Here is a 13,016-nt window from a genome sequence, read left to right on the forward strand (position 1 = left end):
ATGTTATTAATGAACTAGCTAGATAAGTATTACACCTCCCAACTCAAAAGGAGATATTCCCTACCAATTGCCATTAAAGCATTTTCATTCTTCTAGGAGAAGATAGAACAGTAATATTAATGACTATGGCCTGCTATCAAACAACTATTTTACTCCTTAGCCAGGACTGGGTAGGTAAAAGCAAATACATTTTCTCTTCTCCCAGAACCTTAACTAGTTCTGATTTAGATGGAATCTTGCAATGAATTTAGCAGTCAGCGTGTGTCAAGAGTCTGGCCATACCTGAGCCTGATCCAGACAGGCTGTTTACATTATTATTATATAATTATAAAAGCACTAACCCATCATAAAGATCAAATTGTTTAAACCATTGCTCCATTTCAAATGGTCACAATTATGATGATTTCCTTTAAATCCCCAGAATGGCATGAAAACAGTTGCCACTAAGGAGGACACAAAGCAAACGTCAGCATCTGATGGCAAGAGGAACTCGAAAAGTGGTAACCTCTGGATTACATTTGAGGGACAAATCTGCAAGTACAGGCAGTCCCCGGGTTACGTACAAGATAGGGACTGTAGGTTTGTTCTTAAGTTGAATCTGTATGTAAGTCGGAACTGGCGTCCAGATTCAGCCGCTGCTGAAACTGACCAGCGGCTGACTACAGCAAGCCGGAGGCAGAGTTGCTCTGCCCTGGCTTCCTGGAATCAGCCCCTGATCAGTTTCAACGGGCTGAATCTGGACACCAGTTCTTACATACAGATTCAACTTAAGAACCCCAGGCGTCCCCAAGTCAGCTGCTGCTGAAACTGATCAGCGGCTGATTCCAGGAAGCCGGGGCAGAGCAACTCTGCCTCGGGCTTCCTGTAGTCAGCGCTGGTCAGTTTCAGCAGCGGCTGACTTGGGGACACCTGGGGCAGAGCAGCTTGGGTGCTGCTGGGTTGCTCCAGTTGCTCTTTACCCAAGCTGCTCTGCCCCAGGCGTCCTGATTCGGCCGCTGCTGAAACTGACCAGCAGTGGCTGAATCAGGATGCCTGAGGTAAAGCAGCTGGGGTGCTGCCGGATTGGTCCAGTAGCGCCCAGAGCGGCGCTACAGGACCAACCAGCAGCGCCCCAGCTGCTGTACCACAGGTGTCCGGAGGAAAGCTGCGGAGCACGGGGGCAGCGGAACAGCCCAGACGCGCCGCGGCTGTCCTGCTGCCCGCGTGCTCCGCGGCTTTGCTCCGCGTCTCCCTGGTCTGCTGGTCTCCAGCAGACCAGGGAGACGGGGAGCAAAGCCGCGGAACACGCCAGCAGCGGGACAGCCGTGGCGCGTCTGGACTGTCCGCTGCCCGCGTGCTCCGCGGCTTTGCTCCCCATCTCCCTGGTCTGCTGGAGACCAGCAGACCAGGGAGACAGGGAGCAAAGCCTCTGAGGACGCCGGCAGCGGGACAGCCATGGCGCGTCCGGGCTGTCCGCTGCCCGCGTACTCCCCGGCTTTGCTCCCCGTCTCCCTGGTCTGGGGAGACGTGGAGCAAAGCCGCAGAGCACGCGGGCAGCGGACAGCCCAGACGCGCCGCGGCTGTTCCGCTGCTGGCGTCCTCAGAGGCTTTGCTTCCCATCTCCCTGGTCTGCTGGTCTCCAGGGAGACGAGCAGCAAACCCCGTTCGTAACTGCGGATCCGACATAAGTAACTCGGGGACTGCCTGTACAATGGCAGGCTACTACAGTGCTAGTTATGGAACAAAGGTGCAGTTCAAAGCATCGTATCTCTCTCTCTCTCAAAGCTTTTCACAGAATCAGCACTTCATTGACAATAGTCACCTTTAAATAATCCTCCCCAAACTGTAAGGACCTAAATTGCCCCAGAAAATTCTCATCGCCAACTATTTAAGCTGTGCTTTACCAGCTTCCATTTTTATAAAGATCCAAATATAAAACCCTTTTTTACACTGATGTATAAATCCAAGTACTAGTACCTGTAATAGTCTAAATACGTGTATAGCAAATGCTGCAGACTACGTTCTAAACAATACAGGATGAAATGAGTATGGAAATCCAAACCACTCGCGTCATATTTTGGAACAGGATGTGGACTTTGCATCACACCTCCAATGTGGATCAATCTTAGGAGGAGAAGTTCAAAGTCTTCTTGTTCAGATGGGACAAATATTCCATTTCTACAAAAAAAAAAAAACACCTGAAATTAAGCAGTTGTCTCAGCTGAAATTTCTTCACTGAATGGCTAAGTAAGAGGTCTTCTACTGACATTTAATTGTTTTATTGCAGAAGTGAACATAACATACAAAAAGAAGTACATTTCCTTACAATGCTCTCATAGCACTGTATATTAGTGTTGCTGGAATTCAGTGTGAGAAAGTGGGAGAGATTACATTACATTACAGGATTTACGGTAGCAAAAATAGGTAGTAGAAATGTAACTTGCGTGCTAAGGGGTCGATAGTATATTTTCTTATGTTTGTAAGACTCAAATTACATTTAATGGGAATTTTGGTCATGCAAAGAATCCAGGACTGAGCCACACTTTGCAAATGGTTAAAACTATTTTCATAAAAATACAGCATCATTAAAGATTAATCTTTATCTAGGATTTTACATGCATACACTTCTACATCAGATTCTAGTTCTCTAGAAAATGTAAAGTTAGTATTAACACAGTGAGGACACCTACCTAGCCAGCTTGTCTAATATTTCATTTCTCATATAGCTGCTGCATAATGTATTTTTGTCAATAATATCTGGTGTCAGAGAAGGCCAATTAGTCTGTTGAAACAAGGTACGATTATGTGGTTGGGATTCTTCAATCCACGAACAGATGTTAAGCCAATTGTGCTGGGATGTCAGATACATCCAAAGAACCTCAGGACTACAGGACTTCAATTCTGTGTTAAAAAAAGCACCCCCCCCCAACACAAAACTTTAGGGTAACAGTTTTTATAAACCCTTTATAATTACATAAGTACACCCTGAGAATGAATACAAGGTTTATTCTTTTGCTAATACAATGCTGAATGTAATACATTGTCATAACTAGTTAGAACTTTCACGGTGGAAAAACAAAATGCTACAATAAGCTTTCTGGAACAAACTATTATGTAAGTTATTCATAATGTAATACATTCTTTTGAGAAGTCTTTTTAGCTAGTTCCATTCCTCTCTTCCTCAAAGCAGCAGAGGACAGACAGATTTTCTTGCCCACATTCTGAAGGCTGGTTCAGATGAATTTCATAATTTATCTGAATTTTTCTCCCAAAGCACAAATTAACCTTTCCTCATAACGGAACTGCAAAAATAAAGTGAACCTGACTCTATGTAGCCTCTCTTTTGCTCATCCTGGACTCACTATATGCTCCACAAATCCAAACGGAATTCACATCTACAAGTCACTTTAAATTTTTAATGATTAATTTATTCAACTACTTAATACTGGAATACTGACCTTCTTGTGATCTTTTGGGAAGAAGAATCATTTCTTGAACATGCCGATCCCACCACTGACCCCAGTTTAACATAACTCTGTGTTCCCTGTTGTGAATTTCATGTTTGCCACAAGTCAACAATGTATCCAAAACAGCTGTGTGACTGGACAGATCTTGTTCCTTTCTCCAATTCCTGAAACTGGCAGAAATTTTTACGCATTAAGATAATGAGGAGTTCTGTGGCATCAACTTTCGTGGGTAAAACCCACTTTGTCAGATGCACCTGTCCCCTCTAAGACATGCAGTCCCCTCCAACTTGTACCCATTCAGATGTTTTACTAAAAACTTTGTATAAACTGTAGTTTACAATATTGATAAGTTTAACAAATTCATTAACACTTTGTTACTTATAATTTTGAGTGGTGCCTACAAGTGATACCAACAAAATCTGTATCTTGAAAAAAGATTTTGGGAATGCCAGCAATGTATTAGTACTTGCATAATAAATGAGTGTAACAGGGAAAAAAAGGCTAGTTAATTGCTAGGCACGGTAGTAAATATTCAATGCTGTAAAAACTGAACTGATATACCATGCACATGTATTGTAATAATTGTGTTTTATAAGGACTAGCCTATGCATAAAGCCTCCTAGTGTGTTCTCAGTTCAAAGGTCTGTAGTCTACTATATATTTTAGAGTTTATCAGTCTGTTTGATTAAGGGCTCCTCCTAAACAGTAAGAGCTAGGACCACCAAATTCGGTTCACAGTTTCCTCTTACCATAACTTAAAGCAATGTAAGGGTTTGGTTGTGCCAGGAAAGTGGGATGTGCCTTGAATGGGATTGCTTCTCATAAAACCAAACAGAAATGAGACAATCACCAAAGCAAGTTCAGTCCTCAAAATTGACAAGACATTGAGTGAATATTAAAAAAGACTGAACCAAGATGAAACAGACAAATAGGATGAATCTGGAATAGGACTGCTTCTCAATAAGCCTTACAGAAAAGAGAGGAAATGGAGAAATCTGCTCTTTTTGGCACAGCTAAATCAATGATTTGAAAATCTAGAAGATGATGTTATTGGAAACCAATTACAGATCCAAGCAACACTGGGTAAATCTGCTTGTTTGCTATATTATAGAATACTCATAGCATTGAAATCAAACTGATTCACCTGAGCAGCAATACTAATATTTGTTTTACCCTTAACTGAACATTTTTTAAACTTCAGAAAAGTCAGTTATTCCCACTTCATAAGCTCTATAATGAGTGCACCATGTGATTCTAATGTTGCTTGGGCAGCTATAATCTGTACCAGCTGCAGCCTCAGCTCTCCTGTGTCTACTGCAAACAGCAGTTTTACAGGAAACTGCAGACCCCTGGTTTTAGTACAAGACACAGATGGATAAATGTTTTGCAGCACACACAGACATTCACTGAATGTTACAGCTTGCAGTTAACTATGCAAGAGTCCTAGCAAGTCACTGAGTTTATCTTCCTGTCCATGCAGGTCTGTTCCACATGGTAGTTACTGGTTATGCATAAACCCACAGAAGTAACTAAAAGCCAAAACACCTTTTTAAATTAACTGCCATCTATTGTGCCTCAAACAATGAATAAAGAAATGCCATATTGTAAGCCATACATGCAGTAGGCCTTAACATGTCATCAATTTGGTTTCATATACCTAGTTAAATTATGCAGAATCCACAATGACCCAAGGTAAATTGTTCCAATGGCTAATCCTTACAGTTAAAAATGTACACCATACTTCCAGTCTGAATTTGTTTTATTTAATCATTTAGCCACTAGATCCTTTTATATCTTTGTCTGCCAGACCTTACATTTCATTTTCAAATATCTGTTCTCTATGTAGTTACTCAGTCCTTAATTTGATCTTTAAGATAAAGAGACAGACTCAAAGAGCTCAATCATTATAAGCTAGGTTTGTTAATTATTTAATTGTTCTCATGTCTCCTGCCTGAACCCCTCTTCAGTTAATCAACATCCTTCTTGCACTGCAGACACCAGAACCACATTCAGCAGTGGTCCCATCAGTTCCAAACAGAGAATCTCTACTCCTACTCAAGATTCTCATGTATGCATCCAAGGCTCACATTAGTCTTTTTTTATTATTATTTTAGCCACTACCAGCACAAGCCACTGTTTTATTTCCATAGCGGTGCCATAAAAAGGACTCCATTGAGCTGACAGTAAAAAGCAAGCCTGGCAGAATTCCTTCTTTTTATTTAAGTAACTGACAGAAAATATCCATCTGTTATATATATTAAAGGGTCTCTCTGTCCTAAGGATGTTCAGTACTAGTCGACTATCTGATAAGCAAATGCTTATTGGATAGTTGAGTCGACTAGTCAATTCCACCCCCTCCCCCCCACTGCCTCTATTAGATAGAAGCAGCAAAGAGGGGAGGGAGTAAGAGGGGATACTTCAAAGCAGCAGCGCCGCAGAGCTGATCCCAGGCTCAGCTGTGCAACGCTGCCCCTTTGAAACACCGCCTTGGCATTTCAAAACAGCACCGTAAGGAGCTGACCCCGAGCTTCATGAGGCACGGCCGCTTTGAAATACCAAGGCTGCATTTCAAAGGGGCAGTGCTACACAGCTGATCCTGGGCTCAGCTGTGCAGCGCTGTCCCTTTGAAATAGCTTCCATATGAGTAAATGAATGGAGATGCCTATCTCCTAGAGCTGGAAGGGACCTTGAAAGGTCATCTAGTCCAGTCCCCTGCCTTCACAGCAGGACCAAGTACCATCCCTGGCAGATTTTACCCCAGATCCCTAAATGGCTTCCTCAAGGATTGAACTCACAACCCTGGGTTTAGCAGGCCAAGGCTCAAACCACTGAGCTATCCCTGACAGAGGACTCAGCTGTGCAGTGCTGCCGTTTTGAAACACTGAGGCGCGTTCAAATGGACAGTGCTATACAGCTGATCCCCAGCTTAGCTGTGAGGAATTGTCCCTTTGAAACGCTGCCACGGCATTTAAAAGTAGCAGCACCGCGTGGAGCCCTGGATCAGCTGGGGAGTCCCCAGCTGACCCCAGGCTCCACGTGGCATTTCAAAGCTGGCACACCTGCATGCAGCCAGGAGTCAGTGAGACTTCCCACTGGCCCCGGGCTGCATGGGGAGTTCCGCATTCCTCCTTTGAAATGTACAAGAGCCCCAATGGGTTTTTTGTACATTTCAAAGGTGGAATGCGGAAGTTCCTATTGACTAGTTGAGTAGTCGATGGAAATTCCATTGACTACTCAACTAGTAAATTAACCAATATTTAACATCCTTAGTCTGTTCAAGAACTCCTCCTAAATGGTAAGAGCTAGAACTATTAAATTCGGCACACAGATTCCTCTTATCATAACTTACAGAAATGGAAGGGTTTGGTTATGCCAGGAAAACATTATGTGCTTGGAAAGGGATTGCTTCTCATAAAACCAAACAGAAGAGAGACAGAATCACCACACAGGTAAAAGGGGCTGGCTGGGGTCCATGTCCCCTCCCCACCTGGGACTGTTTCAACCCTGAGCCTCCCAGCCCCATGCACCTTCTAGGAATGTGCGTCAGACCCCTCCTCCCAATTCTGACAATCAAACACATTTTATAAACCACTAAAATACCTACTGTCGACATGTCAAAAGATAGACAGTAAATATCTTTAAATCAACAAATCATACCTAGTTTTATTATTCACGTGCTAAATCACTGGATTAACTCTAATAAGTTCCGAGGAAAAGAAAGAAAACACTGCTTATCTGAAATTTTCTGTTATGATTGTGATCAATGGAAATATTTTTCATTGGTTTTGGTCTACAGTGAAATTGACATTTACTGATCATTACCCGTTAAATAAACCTTATTGTTAGAAGACCAATAATAGGCCAAGACTAACATGCAAAGATTTTACATTACGTTCATGATAATAAGTGACCTGTCTGTGAAGAAAATGACCAACTCGCAGAGCTCTTTAAAGCATTTTAAACTATCTATCAGGAACCCTGTGACTTTGTAGATGCAACTACAGAAGCCCATTTGTTAGCACAGCAAAACCTATAAAATACAAATCTCAGATTTAAATATGCAAAGAACATAGCAAACTGAATCAATGTTATTCATTTAAGATAAAAAGGCAGTTAAACCATGTTACCTGGAAAGAGGTTGAATTTCTTTTTTGGTTTGGAAGGGTCCTGAATAAAAGTTTTCAACCTGATGCACAAAGTCTATCACCATCTTCTCTTTTTCAGAAAAATAGTTTTCTTCTTGCAATACTTTCACCTTCAAATAAAATTAAAGTCGTACCTTTGATCACAAATACATTTCACAAATTACTGTCATGACATAAAAAAAGAATTGAATCTTTTTGCAGACTTCTTTGATAACAAAGCACAAAGACAGAAGTGATCCACAGGGAAGGATCCTGAGGAGCTGAGAGTGCGGTGTGTAACAGACTAGGTGAAACCCTGGCCTCACTGAAGTCCTTGAGATTTTTGACAGCTACTTCAGTGGGGTCAGAATTTCATCCTGTCTATAAAGTCATGTATGAAGCACGCCGGGGCAGGGTAAACTGTCATTTCAACCAATTTTAACCTCAACTGCTGTTGTTTTAAAATAATAGGCCATGACAAATCCAAGACCAGTGCCTGCTTGCAGGGGACACAGTAGAGTTTGTAACACAGGTTTTGGAATAGTGAAGAGTGTGCATTCCACAAAGAGACGTACAAAATGTTAACTAGAGTAAATCAGAGAAATCTTTTCTCCACTTACCAACAAGTCACGTACGTTTTTATCAATAGTGTAGAAACATATCTTGTGCAACTGCTCTTTCACATCAAAACCCTATAAAAAGCAGATTTCAATTGCAGATCACACAGTGTAATAAAAATTCTATATGCAAAGGCAGTTTTTACCACTCAAAACTGAGCACATTATTTTCTTTCACAAGTGCAACATCTTCACTGTGTGCACCATAGTATTTCCCTCTGCAGATCAGAAGAGAGAATTCAGTCTGCATAGAGCCAACAGAAGTACTGCATATGACTTGGGGCTGTTTGATCCCTCTGGATATAAAATGTATATCCAGCTGTTAGTGTACAAGTCCAGAAAAAGCATGTCCCTATGTATACTATGCATTGGTTAACTGAACATAAAACATAAGGCAGTAAGTAGAGCCATTTTTTATGCCATAGTATTCTGTGAGCAGCTTCTCTCACTAATGGATAACGATGCCTCCCCAACACACTCACCTGTGGAATTGGAAGGCAGGTTACTGTTTGTGCTGGGCACATCAGGGCTAAACCCTGCTCTTCAGCTCTGGCCATGAGAAAAGTTCTCCAAAAGGGAGAGAAGCACCGCAGCAACCAATAATTATTATTAAAATAAGAGTTCTTGTGCATTTCACTTTTCTAGAAAGTCTTTTAGGGGCTCCAAGACTAAAAACCCACATGGAAACCAGTAAGAGTAAAGAAAAAACTAAGATAAACTGTTTCCTTTCGTCCTCTGGTAAGGAGAGTTCTACCCAGTTTCCTGCTATGACATCTGGATTGAAAAAATTACACTGGTAACTTTCACTTCTTTTTCAGATATGTTTTAGACTTGAATGTCTAGGGTCTTTTTTTAATTTTGTTTTTTATTCAAACAAAATAGACACTGAAAGAGCAAGCAAAATATAAAGAAAACCATTTTACTCCACTTCTATACAAAGCAGGTAGCGGCAAACTATCTAAACCAGGAGTTTGAGACCCTATTTTTTTTCCATCTACAGCCTGGAGCATTTTTGCAACTGGTCCTGGGGAGTAAGGGACAGGGGGAAAAGAGCAGGGGTAGGAGTGTGTCCAAACCCACCCTTAAGCCCTGCCTCTCCCTGCCATGGTGCCATATCCCCCGAGGACCCCAGCCTTGCAGATTACTGGGGAGGACTGCCACTGGTTGGCAGCAGCAGTCCCCTCCTTCCTCCCCACACTTCCTGCAGTGGCAGGAGCTGCAGGGAAGCAGAGAGCACTTGGCGGGCACACTCACTCCCCTTTGCTCCACTTCCATGTGGCTCCAACCACTGTGTGGCATGTGAGAGACAGAAGAGAGACAGTTGCTGCTACCCCATGCAAGGCTCTCCCAGTAATCCCTGAGGCTGGGTCCCTTGGGAGCCAGAGTGCTGGGGGAGGGGAGGAAAGGGGAGGTGGCAGGGGGCTACATTGCGAATATGCTCTGGCCAGTAGAATGCCCACAGGCCGGGAGTTTGAGACATCTGATCTCAACACTGCAGATGGAAAGCTAGATTAACTGTGCTTAACAAGCCATCAACAATTCCTCATTATGTAATTGAAAGTGTCTTTAAATTCCTGCCTAGCCATTCATCTGTCACGTGTTCAAAGCATACTACATACGAGTATTCAAGGAATGTTAGTGGACAATTTTTCCTAAAAATAATGTTCATTTGTGAAATCATAACAGCTGCTGGGAAGTAAACTCCCCCACAGCTTAACGTACATTTGTTTGTCTCTTAGTCATTTGGAAATTCTGTCAGATTTATCAATATTTTAATCACACATCACTCACCATATTCCTTATGAGTTCTGAGGCCTCTTTGACATTGCCCTTTAGAAGACTGTCATAAACGAGTTCCAAACCTATTTGAATCAGCTTTTGAAGACTCTGAGCAGGATTGTGATTCACTCGAAAGAATGTCTGAGCCTCTGGTATTCTGTTGTTTAAAATGGCCTCAAAAATAATTTGCTGCAAGAAAAAAAAATTACAGATCTGTTATGTTCTCTAAAAGATATAGCAAGCTACGCTGCTGATGATCCATGTGCTCTTTGTTTCTAGCGACTATTTGACTAGCAAATATAAACCAAGTTCATTTAAGATTTGCTTATTTCTTCAGCAGTTTGAACATAACTCCATGCTAATTCCCTGAATACATGGGAATTTAATACCCACCAACTGATTATTTGTTTTTACCTCTGATGTGAGTTTTTCCCACATTTGGTTTTCTTCTATTCTGGGAATGTCTTCATCAAGATCACATCTTATATTTAAGAGATTTATCTGCTTTCGAGGAAACTTTATCATAAATGTTCTAAGTTCAATAATGTAGGCGGTTAAAATATCCACACACTTCTGCAAGCACTCATCAAGTTCTGTAGAGGATAACAATGGGACACTTAACAGAAATAAAATAAACACTACAGCACTAACCCTTACAGCTCATTAAAGTTTAACATTTATCTATGATCTCAACCAACACAAAGCACAGTGGTACAGAGACCCCAATCTGTTTGGGCACGCCCATGACATCAGGGTTGTTCTCCATAGACCCACTTTGTTGTAAAGACATCGACTTTAACAGGGTTCAAAACAGAACTAGATACATTCATGGAGGTTAGGGCCATCAATGGCTATTAGGCAGGATGGCAGGGATGGTGTCCCCGGCCTCTGTTTGTCAGGGGCTGGGAATGGGCGACAGGGGAGGGATCACGTGATGATTCCCTGTTCTGTTCACTGTCTCTGGGGCACCTGGCACTGGCCACTGTGGGCAGACAGGACACTGGGCTGGATGGACCTTTGGTCTGGCCCAGTCTGGCTGTTCTTATGTTCTTATACAGGATCAGAGCTCTATTTTGTAGCAATAAATTTATATTCAAATTACCTTTAAAATATACAAACATCTTAACAGTCAAGTGCTGTTTACAGGTAAGGGTACTACGATTTAGTCATAGGTATTTTTAGTAAAAGTCACAGACAGATCACAGGCAATGAACAAAAAGTTACAGCCCCTGACCTGTGCAACAAATACCCATAAATAAATCTTTGGTGCTGGGGGGCAGGAGTGTGCTCTAGCAGATGCTGCTGCTCCTGGAGGGTGAGGCAGCCCAGGACACTGCTTGTGGCTCTGGGTGTGGTGGGCGCAGGTACCTACAACAGCAGCTACTCTGGACGGGGGGCAGCCTGGAGCCATGAGGATGCTGCTGCTCTGGTCAGGGGGAAGTCTAGGGCAACACCCCTGCTCCTAGATCCCTGCTCCAGGACAGCACCTGGAAACAGCAGCAACTGATGTGGCTGTCCCCAAAGCCACCGGCTCTGGGGTCAGCTGCACTGACACTGCAGAAGTCACAGAGGTCCTGGAAATCTGTGAAAGACTCGCAGCCTTACTTATAGTGCATAAGAGGTTACAATGACTCTCATGGCCTCCCGGTGGCTTTGCGTCCTCCTGCCTGAGATCCGAGATTCCGTTTCTAGGTTATAATCTCTTTTTCCCCAGGCTGGCATGGACTAAGCACTCTTGAGCAGCAGCTCAGCCTTGGAAGAAGAGAGAATGAGCCAAAGCTTTGGTCCAGGAGCTCTCGATCTTTTTCTATCTGGGGCCCTGCCAACATGCTACAAGAACCATGTGGCCCAGCTGTGCCACAACAGTTTTTCTATGTAAGCAGTAAATGAAAAGCCAGGCTGGCATTAGATGGTAGCGAGAAGGGCAACTGCCCGGGAGCATACACCCCACAAAACTAAGTTCCTTGGCTTCAGCCCCAGACAGCAAGGCTCAAGCTTTGGCTTTCTTCCCTGGGCCCCAGCAACCCTAATGTTGGCCCTGCAAAACTCTTGTAGGTTTGGGTAGACTCCCTGGAACCTGTTTGCTGTCCCCTATGGGGCTCTGAGTTCCTGGTAGAGAAGCTCTGTGTTGGTCCACAACAATCCTTCTGGTTGATATGGTAGTAGCATTTACAGGCTTTAAAGCATCTTCTCTGGCCAGAAATATCATGACCCAGGGCTTTTAACCCGGGGAGTGGGGAAAAATCTTCCAAAGACGAAGAAAGGGGCAGGAGAATACTTAGATACTTTTTGGAATTCAGGCTTGAAAGTTTACAGACATATATCAACTCTTACACGTTACACATTGGCCCTTCTCGGATGTGGCCTTGTCATCCTTGTTTATGCAGATCTGCTATTAATCTTAATGGGGGTTACACATGAATTAGGGCTGCATAATCAGACTCTTACTGGCCCCACTGATCCTAGCGTTTATATTAGTTATTTTGGCAGACATGTAGCTTATTCAGCTTAACTTCCTCTCCCTGTAAACATGATCTCTGATTCAATCTAATCTCCATCCCACGTTCATTTGTGAGAGTAAGAATCCTAAGGGAATAATTTTGAAAAACTTAGAACCTGTGCACAGAGTTTGAGAATCTTAAAAATAAAGATGTGCTATTTAGTTCTGAATCACGGAAACAGGGACAGACGTGTGCTATTACATGTTATCCATGCTAGTAATCTTACCTTCTGTGTGGACAAAAATCTCTCTGACTTGTTTGTTAAGAAAAGCCAAGGTAAGGTTTAGCAGCTGCTCAGAGAAGTGTTTACTCTGAGCTTCCAAATCATTTTCTCTGATTGCTGAGCAAAGTAAATCTAAAGCTGGCTTCAGTTCTTCCACACCTATAATCATATAGGCAATTAAAACCACACACACAAAATAAACAATGATGGAGGTAGTTACATAAGAATTAAACTAATTATGGGCCTTAAAGGTAAAGCACCTAAATCTTTTACACTATGTAATTAACCCAGTCACACTTTGCAAATACAACACTTTCTTTTTATAT

At 42.6% G+C, this 13,016-nt stretch overlaps 1 protein-coding gene across 2 annotated transcripts in view; it reads right to left on the bottom strand.

Moving 5' to 3' along the window:
- The window catches only part of SPG11 (SPG11 vesicle trafficking associated, spatacsin), a 68,965-nt gene that overhangs the window by 38,080 nt on the left and 17,869 nt on the right, over positions 1–13,016 (bottom strand). Inside the window, exons 9-16 of one of the 2 annotated variants that reach the window (XM_075896796.1) lie at positions 12,694–12,849; positions 10,381–10,559; positions 9,979–10,155; positions 8,206–8,262; positions 7,574–7,701; positions 3,438–3,616; positions 2,670–2,880; positions 1,957–2,157 (exon numbers count right to left, since the gene is read on the bottom strand). In XM_075896796.1, the coding sequence (XP_075752911.1) occupies positions 1,957–2,157; positions 2,670–2,880; positions 3,438–3,616; positions 7,574–7,701; positions 8,206–8,262; positions 9,979–10,155; positions 10,381–10,559; positions 12,694–12,849 (1,288 nt within the window). Of the gene's footprint in view, positions 1–1,956; positions 2,158–2,669; positions 2,881–3,437; positions 3,617–7,573; positions 7,702–8,190; positions 8,263–9,978; positions 10,156–10,380; positions 10,560–12,693; positions 12,850–13,016 lie in introns of both variants that reach the window. The other variant, XM_075896795.1, reaches the window with a different exon arrangement.

Source organism: Pelodiscus sinensis, chromosome 14 (genome assembly GCF_049634645.1).
Source record: "Pelodiscus sinensis isolate JC-2024 chromosome 14, ASM4963464v1, whole genome shotgun sequence".
Classification (NCBI taxonomy): Eukaryota; Metazoa; Chordata; order Testudines; family Trionychidae; genus Pelodiscus; species Pelodiscus sinensis.